Source organism: Orbicella franksi, chromosome 9 (assembly GCF_964199315.1).
Source record: "Orbicella franksi chromosome 9, jaOrbFran1.1, whole genome shotgun sequence".
NCBI classification, from domain to species: Eukaryota; Metazoa; Cnidaria; class Anthozoa; order Scleractinia; family Merulinidae; genus Orbicella; species Orbicella franksi.
In genome coordinates this window covers 21,571,617-21,590,715 of record NC_138153.1, presented here as the reverse complement: position 1 = coordinate 21,590,715, position 19,099 = coordinate 21,571,617, and the positions used below count along the sequence as shown (strand labels likewise).

At 42.8% G+C, this 19,099-nt stretch overlaps 1 protein-coding gene and 1 pseudogene across 1 annotated transcript; one reads left to right on the top strand and one right to left on the bottom strand.

Annotated features, from left to right (window-relative positions):
• Positions 1-137: 137 nt before the first annotated feature.
• LOC145498545 (uncharacterized) lies at positions 138-5,746 on the bottom strand (annotated as a pseudogene).
• Positions 5,747-5,974: 228 nt separating this feature from the next.
• Positions 5,975-7,803, top strand: LOC145498544 (uncharacterized). Its single transcript, XM_081478452.1, has 3 exons — positions 5,975-5,981; positions 6,488-7,029; positions 7,687-7,803. The coding sequence occupies exons 1-3, from the start codon at positions 5,975-5,977 to the stop codon at positions 7,801-7,803; spliced, it is 666 nt and encodes a 221-aa protein (XP_081334578.1).
• The last annotated feature ends 11,296 nt before the right edge of the window (positions 7,804-19,099 follow it).

The following is a 19,099-nucleotide window of genomic DNA, read 5'->3' as shown; positions in this document are numbered from 1 at the left end:
CTAACTGCATCTAGAATGTCACATATCACAATTCTTATGCTGTAACCCATTGTCTACAGTAAAACCGCTTTAGTGCAAATGAAATCCCACCATTGTAGTAAACATGAAGCATTCCAGAAAGTAAAACACAAACTGAATTTAATAAAACAACCATACCTTGACGAAATGCATTCTCGCTAAGGACAAATGCAAACGGGCTATAAGCACGCGTGGGAATCTTGTGTTTAGGTCACAAAATTACCATCCAACTGACTCAAAGAAGTTCTCGAGCTTTCTTTCCTGCTTTTCGTTTTCCTGCTTCTCCACTTCGTATCTAGCTTTTCATGCCTAATATACAAACAGCTCGTCCGCAAAGAAGTCTTCCCCGTCCACGCTTGAAATATTGCAGATTACTCTCAAAGCTCTAAGCATTGAGTTCACAGTTGTCGAGCGTGCTCGATCGAAGCTTATTTCGGAGTCTTCCGAATCGAAACTTAACTCTGACTCCAGTGACGAGGAAGAAATGATTTTGAACAAAACTTTGAGGTTTTAGTCCCAAAATATATTAGAGCGATTAGTTTTGCTTTCCATTTTCTCGAGCAAATACAGGAAGCTGACCGACGCGCTATTGTGTTTGGTTCCTGGGTAGGCGTCATCCTTTCTCGTTCCCATAGCCCTTTTCGCTTCTCTTAAGCCCGGTTCACACTAGCGACATAACGACATAACGACATAAGGAAAAGATCAGTTTTATCTTTATGTCGTTATGTTCATGCTGTTATGTTGCTAATATGTCATTATGTCTACATGTTCACAGTACAAACATAACGTCCTTTTTACGTCGAGATAACGCGCGTCCTTTTTATGTCGTTCGTGACGATGTCGGTATGTCGTTATGTCGCTAGTGTGAACCAGGCTTTAGCCGGCTCCAGCCGGCTAAGAGAAGCGAAAAGGACATCCCCAAAACTAGGAAACCGGAATCCAGAATCCGGAGGCCGAAACCGGAATCCAGAAACCGGAAACCAGGAAACCGGAAACCAGGAAACCGGAATTCGGAATCCATAAGTCAAAGAAAACAAGTTCTTCGAATACGCGAAAATTATTTTGCATAGCTTTTGCCGGCAAAAAATAAGAGGCCAAGTAAAAGAGACCTCAAACTTAACCTTTTTTGAAACAAAAATTCTCGCAACCGTTACTTCTAGTGAGGGCTATGATTATGAGAATCTAAATAACGTGCGTCGTAATATGATTCCATGATACTGTTACAAATCACCACTACATATTCTTGCCGGCCATCGTATCAAAACAATTTATGGAGATGTTGAACACTTACTTCCGTCTGCTTCTCGCTTACGAACGGATCGGACCACACGTTGTTAAAAGATGCTAAAAGGCTGCCAGAAACTCATCGCAATAGCTTGTTGCTATTGTGCTACTCACTAGTCTTCTCAGGGCAATTTGATCTAGACAAGAACCGCTCACCATGGCCAGGTTGAACAAAAGATGGGTAACTTAGCCTGCGTGCATGCGAGCAGGCTCTCGTGTTTGGGCCGGGGCCGCGAGTTGCGAAGCCGCGAGAAGGCACTCGCTCACATGCCAGCACAAAAAGACACTAGACACTAGGGCCTGCTCAGACACTAGAGACAGACGCTAGAGCCTGCTCGCGGGCTATGGGCAACTCTACCCACCCGAAAAATCACTAACCCTGACTGGATAGTGATTTACCCAATGGATAGCTTTATCCAGCTTTTGAACAACCGGACCAGATGTATAGCTAGGGGTTGTTCAGACCTAGTCAAGAATTTTTTAACAATTACAATTTGTGGTTGAAGAGAAGCAAAGAAAATAAATAAAATCAAATAATTTTTCCCTATATTTATTTATTAGACATTGCTTAAGCGATTTAGTTCTATCGTCATTCATAATATCTGGATTCTGGATTCCGTGTTTTAGGGTTGCCCAAAACGAAAACGACTATGGGGACGAGAATGGGCGTCATCAGCAACCGCCGCCCCCAGACTCCTTAAACGCGGTCGCGTAACAATTCAAGCGCGACTTTGAAAGGACGTAGTGTAATAGTCCTCCCTGTGTATTGTTATTCGTGATATGATAATAAGGGATGGGAAATTGCGATGGCCTGGGACACGCCTAGGCCAGTGCAAGATGTGTGAGGGATCCAACTCAAACCCGGTCTTCCTATGGGTGGGCGGTTGTGGCACACTAAATGTTTACCAAGCGGCTGCCACGAGTAGAGTGACACTAGGACCACTCGGAGTCCCTTTTATTATCTCGTTCGCATAATCCGCAGGGAGTCACCTTACTAAAGCAAGTGAAGTTTGCATAGTGTAATATTCCTCCCTGGGTATTATTCATGAGATGGTAATAAGGAATGGGGAATTGCTCCGACCTCCTCCACGCCTTAACCACTCCCTGCACCACTATCCACCATGAGAACGACAACTCGAAGGGCAACCTTTTGCCATAACTTTATTACAAAGCAAATTCAGTAGCGTTCTCAAATATTCACACATACTTTCCTAATCCTTACTTAAATAATAACTTAGTATCACCCAAATAATGAATAATTTATAATCACTTACATAATCTATATCCACGTGATAAAGCTTCAGAGTGGCTTACGCGCTACCCCGCGCTTGAACCTAGCCAAGATTAGAAAAAATGTCAGTTTCCCTTCTGTTTGGTTGCCAAAAGCCGGCACAAAGCCTTCCAGCCGATTGACACGCCTGTCTGTCTCGCCGGTATCAAGGGGTAAATCTGCTAGCTTTGCTGCCGCCTCCGCCGGATTTACTACCTGCCTTAACCTTATATAGTGAAGAGCGGTCTTGCTGTTCTTCCACCCGACATGGTCCATAATTTCATGAAGGCTTACACCCTCTAGAGCTAGGGAGACCGCTGTACTACTACGACGGCTATGCATGGTAAGCTGCTTCCCGGAAATGTGATCTCCCACGAGAGAGGTGTAAAACTTAAGGCGCGCTTGAGCAGCTGAGGGCGCTAAATATTGCGAGCCAACCATATTCGCCCTAGTTGTAGTACGGAAAAGCAAACCCAGGGACAGATGAATTCCTAAGAGCCTGCTTATTCTAAGGTAATTCTGGGCCATGGGGTCGGAGGAATGGCCTAATTCAGCACTAAACCCACTCTCCACATTCCCAAACGATTCCCGGGATAACCTTGCGTCACTGCAAGACAACCTCCGGGAGGGGGCATCGGCTTCGTCCACACGGGACTCAATGAAATTCAGGCTAAGGTGAATATTCCGCTCAGAGACTTCCATGAAGAGCTTTTTAGTGACTCTGACCAACTCGAGCGAAAACTTTCGCCCTCGAGACTCCAACGCCCCAGTCATCACTTGGCTATAAACAAAAGCATCCACCCTGGAGTTGCAGATGTTGTCCGGGAAGGCTCTTATAGCGTACACCAGCGCCAACATCTCCTTGGAGGAAATATTGGTGTCTTGTCTTCGGCATCCCAATAATCACCAAAGGCAGCATCCTAGGAGGCTTGGTGAATGACACATCCCCAGCCATATCCCAAGGCATCGGTAGAAAGGGAGACGGTATGATGTTTTTCGTCCCTCCACGGGATGGATTTACCCCAGTTGTCGAGAAACCTCGAATAAGAACCCTCTTCCCGTTGGACATCATTTGGGGTCACTGTATCTTTCCCTGCGCGATCAGGTCGAGCCTTACTGATTTCTCTGATAAAAAGTGTTGCTGCTGGCACGGCCAACGAAAAAGATGTGCACTTGCCTCGAAAACGCTGCAGCGTTTTCAATGGTATGGCGTATTTGCTCGAAAGAATGAGCTCCCTAAAAGGGCAAACGACTCCCTCTTGTGCTGTGGTATCAGGAAGGAGTGTTTCTCAGAATCCACAATAAGGCCCCGGTATTCCAAAGAAGTCGTAGGGGCTAGCACAGAATTCTTTATACCAATCGTGTAGCCCAGTTCTATAAGAACAGACAGCGCGACATAGAGAGCAACCTTTGCTGCTTCAAGTCTAAAGGCTCTCGGGCGCTCCTGAGGCAGCTTAAACCATGGACCAGTCGCAGTTAAGATCTCCCCATTTAACCGATCGTCGATGTATAACGAGCAAGGAATACCCTGGGATCTCAGGAATCCCATCGCCGCTAAGCCAATACTGTGGTAGATATAAGGGGAGATTTTCCACCCAAAAGGTAGCGTCGTGCATACCGTGGAACATATGCTAGTCTGTCCAATGAGAAAGGAGCATCCCTCATCCACAGGTGCAGGAACTTGGTGTCCACGCAGAGCCGAGGTTTTGAGGGTTCAACTGTCAAGGGCATTACCAACTGCGGGGGGTCATCAGAGCCCACCTTTCCCCAAACTCTAAATGCACCTGTCGTTAGGCGGCGCAAGATCTCCGACGAGATAAAAGCAGAGAAAGACGAAGGGTGGTTGGGAAACACCCTACGAGGAGGCAAGTCTGCTTTGTACCTGGAACCTTTAAAAGATCCAGAAAATGGTCGAGAAAATTCAGGGATGTCCATCTTGCGTCGTATTCACTCCCCAATCCGCTCCCCCTGTGGATACCCTTGGAGAAGTTCCTCCGAGACCTGAGCACTGCGATGAACGCCTCCAACTGAGAAGGTCTGAGGGTTTCTAAGTTGACCAGTATGCAGATCGGGAGCGCCCGACGAAATAACCTCCCTCCAGCAAGACGGTTTTTCATTCTGTCCCCCCTGAACTCCATCAATATCCACCCACGACTGTTCAGCTTGGGCTTGTCTTGGCTTGATTGCTAAAGCCCTCCTCCGAAACTCCACCCAATTACCAGCCTCCGCTGCCGGAAGTTCCAACTTCCTTTTGCAACCTGCTGCCTGAAGAAAAAACGCCAAAAATCGAATCAGGAATCAAACTCAGGCCAGATGAGAGTACAGCCAAACCAAATGTCGGACAAGAAAAAAAAAGAACCAACAGACGTGAGGAGATACCGATTGGTTCCCGATCAGGAGAGAGCAACATCGACACGCCTACGCAGAGACCGTCTGGTGGTTCACCGTAGTGGTGAACCAGTAGGAGTTACTCGCCCAGATTGGAGACCCATGGATAGGGTGAACATTCCCCTTATAAGCCAACAAGGAGCCCGGGCTTTAAAACCACCCAATATCGAGGTAGGTAGGTCCCTGCCCAGCCTGTAATAACCTTTAGCCTAAACCTACAAGTAGTATCCATTGACCTGTGAGATACATTTTGCATAACACTCACTAACATTGTGCATGAACAACCTTTATTGCCAGAACAATACTCCTCAAGAGTTGAGGGTCCTATAACATAATCAAATCAAAGCATGGTGTGTGTCCATCAGCAACGGGCTAAGTCCTAGAAAAAAATGATCAGTTGTTAGAACGATCCTGGGAGACCTGCTCAGTTCGTTGCCTTTTGGCCGGGCTTCAGAATTTGTAGGGGCAGAATCTCTGGAAATGCCCCATCCGGCCGCAGCTAAGACACTTCACACCATCTCGATCCCGACCACGGGATCTTCCCTGTGAAGGGCCAGACTCTGCTACTCTCAGTGCCTTTTCCACTTTTGTCATTGCATCCCGGACCTTTTCATCCTCTTGATTCCATTCCTTCGCCAGTGTCCTCAGCGAAACGAGCTGGTCAAGCGCCCTCTCTTTGGAAAATGAAGGGATTCTGATGTACTCCTGGAGCTGCTCCGGGGCACATTGTACTGTCCTCCTCTGCGCATTCTCCAGAACATTCAGCCTACGCATGACATCGGCCATGCCCAGCGCTCCCTAGCGGATCAAGGAAGGAAACCAATGTTACCAACAAGATGGATGACTTAATCTTCTTTGCCTATTACCACTTGGTCACTGTGTAGACACAAAATGTTGTCGCATAAAATCAAGACCGCGGTGTTAAATTCATAGCTTAGGGGGCAACTCAAGCCTCACAGGCATTGAACAAGCCACCCAGATTTCATCCACAAACATAGTAACACGCCCAACAATATGGAAGGCATGCAGACATTTCTTAGCCACACTGGCCACACCGCCACACATGCATTTACTCTACCACACAGGTATAACCACTGCCGCAAAGACTTTAACACAGCCACACAGGTCAATAACCCGCCACACAAGCATTAAAACAGTCACCCAGGCATTAAAACAGCCACATAGATTTAACAGAACCACACAGGCATTCACACAGCCAACCAGGAATTAAGACAACCACACAGGCATTAAACACGACCACACAGGCATCATTAGATGTGGACAAAGTTCCAGGTGATAACACAAAAATTAATGTTAACAAAATTTTAAAAGTATAACAAGCATTTTCCTGCATTTTGCAGCTCAAAATATTAGCTCTCAGTTGCCTAACAGATTTTGGTGTTGCTGTCCATGAAATAACGAGACAAAGGTCTGGAAAGAGGTCCATTGAGCCAACAATTTATTAAATATGTCACGCGTTCAAGCTCGATGTAAAAGGGTCCGAAATATGTCTATATTTTTCAACAGGTATTAAGCTAAGGAGCAGAGGTGACGACATTTTCCTTGCTAAGCACCAAGTGAAAGTTGACGAGAAACATTTCGCAGTTGGTGCGACTTGTAGAACGCACAAGGGCTCTTTAGTTTCCTTTGAAAAATACAACGGCATTCCGGTTGCCCTTAAAGAGTCAGCTGTCGCCGTCTCGAGAGGTACCAAACGTTCTGCACAAAAGGAAGCAGAACTCTTTAAACAGCTTGATCACCAAAATGTCATAAAATTCTATGGCATAGAGAAATCCAGGAACATGCTTGCATATAAATTGATGGAAAAAAGGGTAACCATCGATGGAGAAGTGATACCTGTATATGACGTAAGGATGTTGCTCGATGAGATGGAGGACAACATTCCTCTCTATATTACCCGTAGCGGAGCTGAAGGATTATCATGCTTACATTACAAAAATATCATCCACAGAGATGTAAAAGCAGCCACCTCCTTTATCTCTGGGGGACCAGATAACTCGGAATGGATTATAAAGATCGGCGATTCTGGGGAAGCAAACAACATTAAGGTAAGCAGGTAAGGAAGAAATTATTGTAAATACCTAAGCGTAGTCCTTGTTTAAAGGGCTCAAAACAGAGATGATTTCAAAGATATAAAGTAACTAACAATCATCCCTCAAAACGCTGGAAATTACGTAAATAAATAACCTATATAAGTCTCGGGGGTGAAGTGAAGCATGACAATTCTCCGAGCCCCCCTTCACCAAATCCTGTATCCGCCCCAGGTAAGGGTATTTGCGCTTCGTTTTGACAATCAGCGGGACAGATAACTTTCAATCCCGTTTCTCCTAAGCTTGATACTATCGCCACCGGGATTTGGAGCATGTTGATGAGGTCTCATAAAGCAATCCAGTCACCCCATTCACCGTCCATGGCCATTCTTCTCAGATAAGTGTCCCATGCACTGAGATTGATAAATTAATTGAAATGAGTTCATTCATTGAAATGAGTTCCGTCCGGGGTGGCTGGATTACTTCTGAGATAATTCACCAGGTCAGAGCGTAGTTTTGTGACACTCTGAGATACTCTTCCGAGGCGAACTGTCTGGTCATGCATTGCATGAAACAAACAGTTGCCATCTTTGGGGGTTCGGGCCTGGCGATAAGCAAGTCCTGCATTTCCCACCTCTTAGTCCAACCGGTTCTTTGGGGATTTGTTGTTGTCAGAAGCTTGCTGGCAGTCTGCCATCCACTGGAAAACTTCGGACAAATCGTTTTCAATGCGAAAAGCTGATGCAAGATTTAACAAATCGCTCGCCCTTTCATCTCGAGGCTCTCCGTTGAGAGTAAGGCCGGAATGGTTGCCTCTCGACAACAGTAAGTGTTTTGCAAAAAGTCATGTAAATACTCCACAATCGGTATCATTCTTTTGCTTGGGACATCGAGGTGTGGACTCGTCCCAATTATCTTCCTAGAAGAGAGTTTTATCCTCATCAGAAAGCCACTGAAGTTCCTTTCTGATAAATCCTTCTTTGATGGTATCAAAAATTGTTCGGTACGTTGTTGTAGTGCATCTAGCGGAATCGTAAATGCAAAGGCATACATTAAGAACACTCATAAGGACCAGCAGCCAGTGGTTCTCAGTAGGAAGGTTTACTGGAACCATTAATTGTCCACATTCAAAAAGAGCCTTGTGCCTATATGTTTGGAGTATGTAGATGTTTCGACCGGTCGCTGCAATGAAGGATAAAAGTAGGCACTTGCAAATCCCCGATTCCCTTCTCCAAATGCCCGATTCTTTCTCAAAAAGTCAAAATACAAGTTACCAGTGTCACCATTGAGCTTTTCCGACGAGATTATTTGATCGATGCTGGCTTCTAACGAACTGGTGTTGTCTGTTTTTGCTCGCTTCGCTGGTTGGCCTGGGGAATATAATTAGCATTTTGTCCGCCACTGTCACTCTTTGCTTTTTGCTGCCGGTCATTTTCTTCTTCTTTTGTTACTGAGGTAACATCATCTAGTTTAAACCACCCCGTTTTGCTCTTAAGTGTCACGGGATCACTGTAGCTGATACAGTACTTGTGCACAGAATGATTAGCCTCAAGGATTACCCCTTCACAGGTGTGAGATCACCATTGTTGCTATTAATTAAATCAAACTTTTTTCTCGTTCCACGTTCTGTGTGAGCGCTCGTTTTTACCTTAGATCTGGGGACTGTATGCGGAGCTTTTAACTATGCGAATGTTTGGCGTTTCATAAACAGTATTTACTACTCCCTTAAATTCTAGACCTTGGTCGCTTTGCAAAATTTCTGGAGGGTCGTCTTCGATGTAAATGTCTAAAAGATGTTCGCCGCTTCATTAGTCTACTTTTGTTTAAAGAGGGCGTTAGAAAAGAAATCTACTGAAAATGTCAATAACAGACATACATAATAAGTATCACCGTCTATCGTGCCCGACATGCTAACAAGGTCCACTTGATACCTTTCTTGTACTTTTGATGTCCTGATTTACCGGAGAGGCGCCTTATTTTGAAAAAGGGTCTAACTTTTTGTTGCTGCTTTATTGAATTTAGACTGCGTTGGATGATTCGACGTGATAACCCACAGTAAGTTTGAGACATTTGTTTGCTCAATTTTTTTTCCCGTTCGTCTCGTAGTACTCACTATCCACATGCTGAGAGACCTTTTTAATTTCCGATAAACCCTTTGCCTTAACCCTTTGTCACCTTTCTTAGGCCAATCGTGCAGTGACTTATCTTCAGTTAAGATGCTGTATAGTGCATCGTAGACGTCATCGTCCAAAGGCAGATTTTTTCTTTGAGGCTAAGGGTTGGAAACGTTTAGTCTGTTAAATTCGCAATTTATTTTTCTATTAAAAAAATCCACCCTTCTAAGACAATTGACGAATATTGACTCTGAAGGATAACTATCCTTGGGCGGCTAGCTTTACAACTGCCCATGATCAGTCCATGAATGATCTGACGAAGTTTCAAAATTGTAACGCGGTTAAAAGTTGCGTGACCAGACATCCCTAAATTTGGGTAACGCTAAATATAGGAACCTGAAACTACGAGCTGTATGGCAGTCGATCATCGAGTAAAAATCGTACCTGTTTAGGTCTATTAAATTTTCAGGCAAAAATAAAGTTGTTGCCCAGGAGCCAGGAAGAAAATAATTTTCTGCTACTCTGGGTACAATTTTTACGGAGAGAGCTGAACAAGACTTTTAATTTCAAAGGGTAATGAAATTTTTATTTATTTTTTACAAGTATGTAAAGAGTTGATAGTGTCTATCTACGTCCTTCGAAAAACAAGAAGAAGCAACGATGAAATACTACTACACGTAAAATGATAAAAAAGTGAAAGTAAGCGATAACAACCAATATTTGGGTGTCATCATGACGCCATTTTATTAGGGTCATTGTAAAAATTCTGCGAGTCGTGCTTCATAATCACTTTGATCATTTGCAGTCCAATTTGGGGATCATTTGCGGTCCTGGGGCCCGTTTCTCGAAGGTCCCGAAAATTTTTCGCAGCCGGGAAGCCATAGCAGCATCTCTAACCTTATGATTACAGAGCTGTTTTATTCACGTATTCTTAACATGAACACAGGTTCCCTTCATACAAGAAGTTTTAGGCTTATACACCTCTCCGTTTTTAGATACAGATGAACTAAAAATGGCTTTACGGGCCCGAAAAGTTTCCGAGGCTTTCGAGAAACGGGCCCCTGGGATCATTTGCGGACCCGTACAGATCAGTGTTGCCAGGTAGGAAAATAGTTGTGTCATTTACAACAAAATATGCTGTTCCTCGTCAAATCAATCCCAGAATTCTCGAGCTAAGCATTAGAAGAAGCCAAAACAACTTTAGCATTGTCTTCATTTTTTGTTAGCTGCGAAGAAAAAGACTATTATCGTGTCGTTTCGGCAGGCCACCTCGGTTTGACTGCCGCTCGTACTGCGGGCACGGCCACCGTAGACGTCAAGCAAATCACTTTTTCCTATTTTAGATTCGGAAGGTATAATAAAACACTTAATGACTGGCCTATCGGGAAACAGTGAGTTTTGTTTTCCCGTGAACCTCGATGTTACCCGAGGCGTTTCCCGATAGGTCAGTCATTAAGTGTTTCATAGCCTAATGATCGAGTATGACCCACAAGAAAGATTTAACTCAATTTTAGCCCCATGAGGAAAGCATCGGTTGTCGTCTTATCACCGAAGTAGCCCTGTCGTACGGAAATTAGCACTTGGATGGGTAACCGACTTGGAATACCCTTCGTTTAACTTTTTTTTCGTCAATATATTGCCCTTTTTTCTTACTATTTTTCAGTTTGACAGTTTCTCAAGGTTTGAACTTTATGAATCAAAATACCAAAACTTTTATAGGCTCAGTATACACACTCGATGCAGTTCTACTTTGGCGGACATTGATTCCGTGAATTGACTTCATTATACTCTTCCAAGAAACGAAACGAGGAAAAACAGATTATGTTTCCTTGAACTAACAAATTCGTGAACTAGACTGAATAAGCAAAACTTACCAATGAACACACCCGCCGCCTTCAGTGAGACCCCAGAAATGAGGTAGCAATAGGTCGTTTTCACTGTCGCGCAGTGAAACAAAATAAATCAAAAGTCATGCGGTGGATGAAGTCAAGAAGATGCCATCTTATAAAAGATAAATAAAGGAAAAGAAAGTCTTAGGTCGCCGGCTCTTAAGTTTTGGATCTCAGACCCTTTTGACGTCACGTGAAAACCATCTATACTGGGCTTTCGAGATTTAACTTATTTTTATAGGCTTAAATAGTGCATCTCGTAATTCTCGACAAACTCATGGACTTCCATAGCAGAAATCGGCACTGAACTAGAAAACAAATTTATGCAGCTAGCGTCCATATTTGACTGTCTGGACTGAAATGCCGTGTTTAAATAAAGATTATGTAAGCATAAAGGGACCGGTCATTATGTGTTGCATGGGGGGGGGGGGGGGGCGGGGCGCGGAAGATTTTGGGGAGATCACATGGTTTTTAAGTGAACGGGGGATCAGCCTTAATTGAAAGGCACTAAGCGGGGGGGGGGGGGGGGGGACCAGAAAAAAAAAAAGGAAAAAAAAAAACATTTGAAGCGGTGGGATCAATTTATTACCTTTTTTATTATCTGGTATTTATTTTACCTTTTTTCTTGTTCAGACAAGATATAATTTAATATAATGACATAATGGTTGTGCTTAAGTATAACACGTGATGCTCGAAAATGTTTAAGTTTGCTAGTTTAAATGTCGACTAAGCTCCATGTTTCAAATTCTTTAGAGTCATCGAGGGGCATCCCCGCAATGGGAACGTTCGATAAGCGTGGCGGTACACCGTCTTGTCACTAAGCAACATCAACAAAAGCAATACATATATACAAATATTTAGTGTGAGTGCTTCGTCCCCCAACGCTTCTTTGTCAGCCTCTTGGACGCCTCCCTCTACCGATTCTTGAACAACTTGTTCCAATGACTCTTTGATATCTCCCTCTGCCAACTCTCGGATAGCCTCCTCGTCCGATTTATCAGCCTCGTCCGAGCCTGACACACAATGTTTTTTTCGTTTAAACTGGCTACTATTACCTGCATGTTACGGGCAATGCTTATATTAAAAACGCCTTTTTTCTAGGAAGCATAGCAGAGGGTCGAGATGAAGACGCCTGACCAATTTCCCAGTTACCTCAACGTTGATAGTTGCGACGCTTGTAAAACTATTGTTATTTATGATTGCATCAAACACTTCTCCAGCCAGCTCTCTGGAGGTGAGTCTTTCGAGAAACAAGTACGTCTTCTGTTGTTAACGCTCCTCCTTTAATTTTTTCACCTTTCTTTTCTCTTTTTTTTTTCTGCGCGATTGCCGATCTTTCCCAATGCGAGATGCAAACTTCCTTTTCAGGTTTATTAGGGTTGTTGTCAGTTTATTCATACTCGTTTAGTAGTCCGGCGGCACAACTTTTGAATTGTACGATTTTGGATACAAGCACCAAACTTTGTAGGATTATGTGCATTCCCATACTGATCAATTCCTAACAAAGTGCCAATTCCAATTCCCTAATTCCAGCTAGTTAGCGATAATTAGGGTTTTCACTGATTAGACCCCCCGCGAAGATCTTTTTCTTGTTCTTTTTCGAGAATTTATTCACGTTTTTCCTTTCTGTTTTCACGTTATTAATGCACTTATGATTGGAATTGTCATTTTTTCTCCCTTCTTTATTCAAGCAGACGTAATTTTCCAGCGAAAAATATTAATTGAATGAAAGCCTTAATTTGCATAAATCTGCATTTCCTCTTGTTGCCTTTTCTCTACATTTCGATCTGTTGCTCACGAGTTATGCCATTTGAGTCTAATATCTAACCTAACATGATTGACATGACTTCCCTTGAGGCCAACTGATATCACCTGGGTTGTCTAGCAGCGCCGGTCAACCGCGGGCGACAACATAAGAATGGAAAAGTCATCAGAAAAAAGAAAAACGTAACTGCCAATCTATTACTACAGCTGAGTTGATTTCACACACACAAAATTCTAGAACGCGACTCGAGAAAAGAGTTTTGCAAAAGGCGTAGCGGCAGAGTGGCAAGAGATACACTCTATGCGTGTTATTGACTGCTGACACCCAAGTTAAAGAGGTATTGCCAGTGTCTGACGAAGACATAGGATAACTGGTGTTTTTACGCTTCCTCTGCGGAAAACGATGGCAATGTGATGAGTTTAGAACGCACAGCTATCATAGTACGTTACGAAATGCTCAGTAGAACATTCAAAGCCACCGGACCTTTCCCTCAGAACTGCCAAGAGGAATCATTACCCCAGACTTTGTTGGCATCGGTAACCATTTTCCTTGCGGGACAAACGCTAAATTCCAGTCATGAAGCCCGCCAGGAAATCCAAAGAATGCCCTCGGCATGTCAAAAGTCAAGAGACTGCGTGGCACCAAGTTAAAGTGCAATTTAATTAAATCAGACTTTCGACGTGTCAGAGAGGTTTTTTCTCTTTCTTTGTATTTTCGGTGAGGTTGTGTTGTGTTGTGTTGTGTTGTGTAAAAAGGGTAAACTTACGACTCGTATAAAATGCGAAAAAGTCTCTTAATTAACTTGAGTATTTTTGAGCAAAAATTCCTCTTGGGGGTTGGAAGGGCTATGAGATCGGTGAGTGAGGGAGTTATGCATGTGCGCGTGTCACACCAATCACAGTGCGGGTTGTATTAAAGAACGAATCAAATTGCCTGTTAGAAAATAAGATGGTATCTACATTAATCTGGAGACGTGTCAGATTACTGTAGTTTGTTCAGTGAAACATTTTATAGCTTACTATTTGGCTCTCTTACCATGACCGATGTAACATTGCATGTACATCATAAATTCCCAGTTTCTTTCTTGCTGTACATCGCAACCAAACAAAACTTGTCAAATTAACCAAACCATTACTGTAAAAAGCTCCAAGAATGCTCCTATCCCCGACACTTCACAAAAAAATCTCTTGCACGCCTTGCGTGCCTATGTTTGCTCTGTTTCACCGAGAAATAGTTAGCAGTAAATGTGGTTCAAAAGTGAACATTGGAAATATTGAAAAATCAGGGCAATACTGTCTTAATGAAAACATTAATCATTCTCCCTTTATCAAATGAGATAAACAGAAACGAGTTTTGAGTTTTGTTGCAAAATGGCATTTTCAGGTTCTGCTTATAAGGACGTACATGTACAAGGACACGTTCATGACATTTTCGATGGAAGTTTCCGATGTAAAAATTCCGTGATATGCAAAGTCTAGGCGATATTTTCATTTCAAGTTGCAACAAGGCGGCGAGGAAACATGGGTTATTTTCCTTTGTCGAGGGAAATTAGAGAAAATTAAGCAAAAAGAGAGGAACACACTTCCAGCTCATGTAACCACTGTAGGTATGCCGATGGTGAAGTATCCACAGTGAACAATATCTAGTTCCATTGCAGCCTTAAGTTTCACTGGCATTAAAAACATTGAAAATGATTGGAAGAAAAACTAGCCTGCGAGAGCATCCGGCTTTTTGGCTCTTGGTTTTTTTTTTTTGCATGAAACAAGAGCAGAAAAAAACAGATGCCCTTTCACGCTAAAGAAAAACACAAGCGACTCGATTGAGCCACGTGTTTATGAGCTAGGCGCAATTCAACCGGAAGTCCGATATTTTCGAACTTCAAATCGGATCTCTCCAGGGTCGCTCGTTTCCCGACCGCTGGTTAAGGGGAACGAACACTCTTGGTACGAGCCTGCTAGCATTCCAGTGGAAAACACCAACCAGTCTGTCCGCAAGAACAATTTGTGATATTACCGGAGATTTCGATCTTATCTGATACTCAGTGCGTGTTTACCGACCAGTGCGTAATGTTAGCAATATTGACCTTCAGGTTTGATTTGTGATACTTAATAAACAATTACACCGAGGCCTCGTCCACACTACGCCAGAGCAATTTGAAAACGCAGCTTTATTTCTACGGTTAGGTCTTCCGTCCACACTAATTCGCCACGAAAACGGGCGCTCTTCAAACGAAAACACTGCCGGCTTTGTGTTTTAATGTGGACGGAAAACATTTTCAAAATGGAGCTTTTCCAAAACGATAACGTCACGATTTCCTCAAACACAAATCCAAAATGACCGGTGATTGTTGCGTTTTCAAATTTCTCCAACGAAGTGTGGACGGAAAACATTTGATATGTTTTCAGAGTGATTAACACTCTTTTCAAATTTCTCCGGCGTAGTGTGGACGGGGCATGAGTGTTTGCAGGTTCCAGGGTAGCCATTCAAAGTTAACGCTTACATCCTGCGTGAACGCCTCCAGATAGACTTGCCACAAGTAGACTTCTATAAAATGAAGTCGACTTGTTCCGCTTGCTCGGATTCAAATTTAAAATTTGTATCATTTTTGGCACGAAAACATGGATGTGACGTAATGATTCACAGCCTACCCCTAATTCCCTGGAGTTTTTTTTTTTTTGAAATATTTCAGAGCGAGCGTAAGCAGAAAAATAAACCATAAGCCCAGTAACCACAGCCATGTATAAGATCAGATGTTAAGACATCGTTTATTTAAAGTTCAACAAATGACGGGCCAAAATTTAAAAAAATCAGCAAAACTGAAGAACTCAACTTGAGGTGTATTATAACTTATGAGAAAACAAGAAATTATATTTTTTCTTTGCCGCGCGACAAAAACCGAGAAAATTGAACACGCAAAAACGAGTTAATTATTGACTTTGGAGGACAAAACGAAACCGAAAACAACAAAATTTCGGGTAACCCGAAAACACTGATCCCCGGTCCGCGGACCCCCACAACGGACCAGGTCCGAGGACTACCCTACGGACCGGTCCATGGACTACCCCTACGGATCCCCTCTACGGACCACCCTAAAATAGTGTAAAAATAATAAATAAAGATTTCACTTATGGGTTGTCTAATTCAGACTCGTGTCGGTGATTTTTCAAGTGTTACACTGTGCAAATGTAACAGACTTGGGTTTTTAACACCCCACCCCCCCCCTCCCCCCCAAAAAAAATGCCTAAAAGCTGTTTTCAGCGTAAGGAGATGCCGATGGTAAGAAGGAAAGTTCTTACCTTCTATTCGTGGCTCAATCTGGCTATATAAGATATATTTTTAGGCCGTTTATTCTTGTTTGTATCTGTTATTTCGCTGAGTAATTTGTAAAGCCTGGAACGAGTTCACGAACCCACTGGAAAATGGGCTGAACAAAATGGCAGAGGGGAAAGAACACAAATTTCGAGGCTTCTCGGAGGCTTCCCCGTACGCGTCATTCGTATACTTTATGGCCACAGCAAAGGAAATGGCAGTGTGTAATTATATAAATTGCACCCCAGCCTGAATCCAGGTCTGCCCAATTAGACAATGTAACGTTCGAAATTTCGCCGTCACGAGTAATCTATTAGACAACCCGTAACTGAAATATTTATTTATTGTTTTTATTATATTTTGGGGGCTGGTCCGTAGAGGGGGACCTTGGAGGAGTCCGTGGACCGGTCCATAGGTAGTCCGCGGACCGGGGGTCAGTGTTTTCAGGTCACCACAAAATTTCGATTCTTTTACTATAGCGGATAACATTTGAGAAAACACCGGAAAATAACAGCGAAAAGACATATCTAAAGTACGATTTAAAAACAAGAAATCAGTTTAAAATTTCTTCGGGTGCGACAAATAATGCAGCGCAGAGAAAGAAAGATGAAAGTTGTAAATAAAAAGACGACAAAAACAAGCCAATTATTTTGAGATAAATCGTATTTCAACTGTGCTAAATTAGTGCCCATTTAGTTCTTTTCTCAGGAGTTTTATAGTAGCTGAATAAAACTAAAAAAAATGCAGTTGAACGAAGCGAATGAACTAAACAAACACGGCCGCGAAGGTCGCCGTCATTAAATATGCAGAAATCCACGGTGCAAAAATACTGTTAACTTTAAAAACCTAAAATTCCCAAACAAAGGTAACCAAATGAAAGAAACATGACAGGAAGTTCAATAACAATAAAGTTTCATTCAAGATGAGGCAAAAAAAAAAAAAAACTATCGAAAAGCAAAAAAATGTTCAAAATTTCGCAGACGTGCTTCGCTGCGTGACAGCATGTTCAAATTAACTCTTTACGCTAAAGCGAAAGCTTGAGTTTTTATCGGCCGTGGCTTTAGTCGTCGTTCAAAAATTTGAATTAAACTTCGAAGTAATACTGTACGTTACCACTTTTGTTTCCTAAAGTCCAGGAAGCTGCTTTAAATCCGCGATCTGTATTTAAAACCCACTTGAAAGCGCACCGACTTTATAAACACAAGGTTGTATTTACCTTCAAAAGCATCCTTAATTTCCGTGTCAGAACTTTCTGGCCCTAAAACTATAGCTTTGACTCCTTTCTCGTTCAGGCTGGACACCTGGTCTTCCATCAAGGAAATCAAAGGAAAAATAACAAGACAAACTGTCTCAACAACTTCTCTTTAACAATGTTCAAAAAAGTCCAACACAAACGGCCTAATGTGGAATGTTAAACTCTCTTCAGATCCAGTCGGTGACCGCGACGACTAATGTATCCTTCAACTACTACGTTGATTCACTCCGATTTCTTCGAAACCAAGCCTCTTGAACAAAACATCTTGTTTCAGCTTACCAGTGTTGTGTGTAGCTTGCGAAGAGCCCCGGTGCAAAACGTGTCACGAAGACCTGCCCTCAAAACAAACGTCACGACTCTAGTTGCCGACGACTGAACACATGTGACCTCTAACTTTTAAAAAAGACACTGTCGAGCGTCAGAAAAATCCACGAATGCCAAATATACTCACTGACAGTTGCTCGATGAAGGACAAATTATCCTCCAGACAATCCTGGTACAGACTCGAGCCCGTCGAGTTATCAGCGGTTTAATTAATTCTTTTATTGTTTGCTTTTACCATAGTACGTATGTATTGATCGCGTAGCACAGAAGGAATCGGGGAAGACTGCGCGTCGAAACGTTCCACGACCGACTCCGGGTAGACGGCGAATTGTTTTTTTTTTCCCCCTTTCTTTTTTCGTTGTTTTTAGCGATACAATAAATAAATACTCTGTGTTTATATCATTTCGCCCGCTATATGCGCATTTACCATGCCGTAACCGTATTTCAACGACTTCCGTTTCTGTAAAATCCATACGAAGTCCGCATTCAGTGAGAACTTGTGCTGCTCAACGATTTTACGATCCTCCATGTTCTCATTTTCTAAAATTTTGACCTTTAAAACAGCTTGTTTTGGTTAAAGATGAACAGCAATTTAAAAGTAAGCAGCGAGCGTACCTCATTTGCATAATGTTTACAGCCCATCGAGCGAGCGACACATTTTCCCATAACTCACGATAACTCGTGTTGCGCATGCGCAATTCACGAGTTAAAAACGGAGAAACGTATACGGCTGAAACTTTTTTGTATGAAGGGAACTTCTCTTCATTTTAAGAATATGTGAATAAAACAGCTCTGTAATCGTAAGGTTCGAGATTTTGCTATGGCTTTACGGGCCCGAAAAGTTTCTGGGGCTTTCGAGAAACGGGCCCCAGCCCCTGTACCTGCCGCCTAACTACACATCTCGGTAGACAGGGGCAGATGCAGCCACGACAGCTGTTAGCTGTAAAGTGCTGGGCCATTGTGGTTGTAAAAAAGAACTGCGACAAAAACGATATGTGTTACTACCCTGCCTTTATTGTTGTAAATAGTTTCCGAAGAACCTTTGAGAGGATGATGTATCTTATCTTGTCTTTGTATGTGTGATGGCCAATGCATTCGTGACTAAGTTTATTGTGATACGGAAATTTAAGAACACCTAAATATCTGTAGGTTTTATTGCAGATAATGGTCTAACCAACCGTAGGCCCATCGGCAAGACGCAGAGCTTTCTTTTATTTTCAGCGAATGTGGGATTTGAATTTTTCGTTTCCATGGCAACACGTAGTTAAGGGCAACGTGCCGTAGGATTAAACAAATTGAACTTGGTAAGTAAGTTGGAAGCATTGAAATGAAAGTATTTGCCAATAAACTAGAAAATGAACAGGAGAAATTCATGAATTTTAATAAATTGTGGTTTCCATGGAAACCAATGGACGTCCAACTTGGCACTATA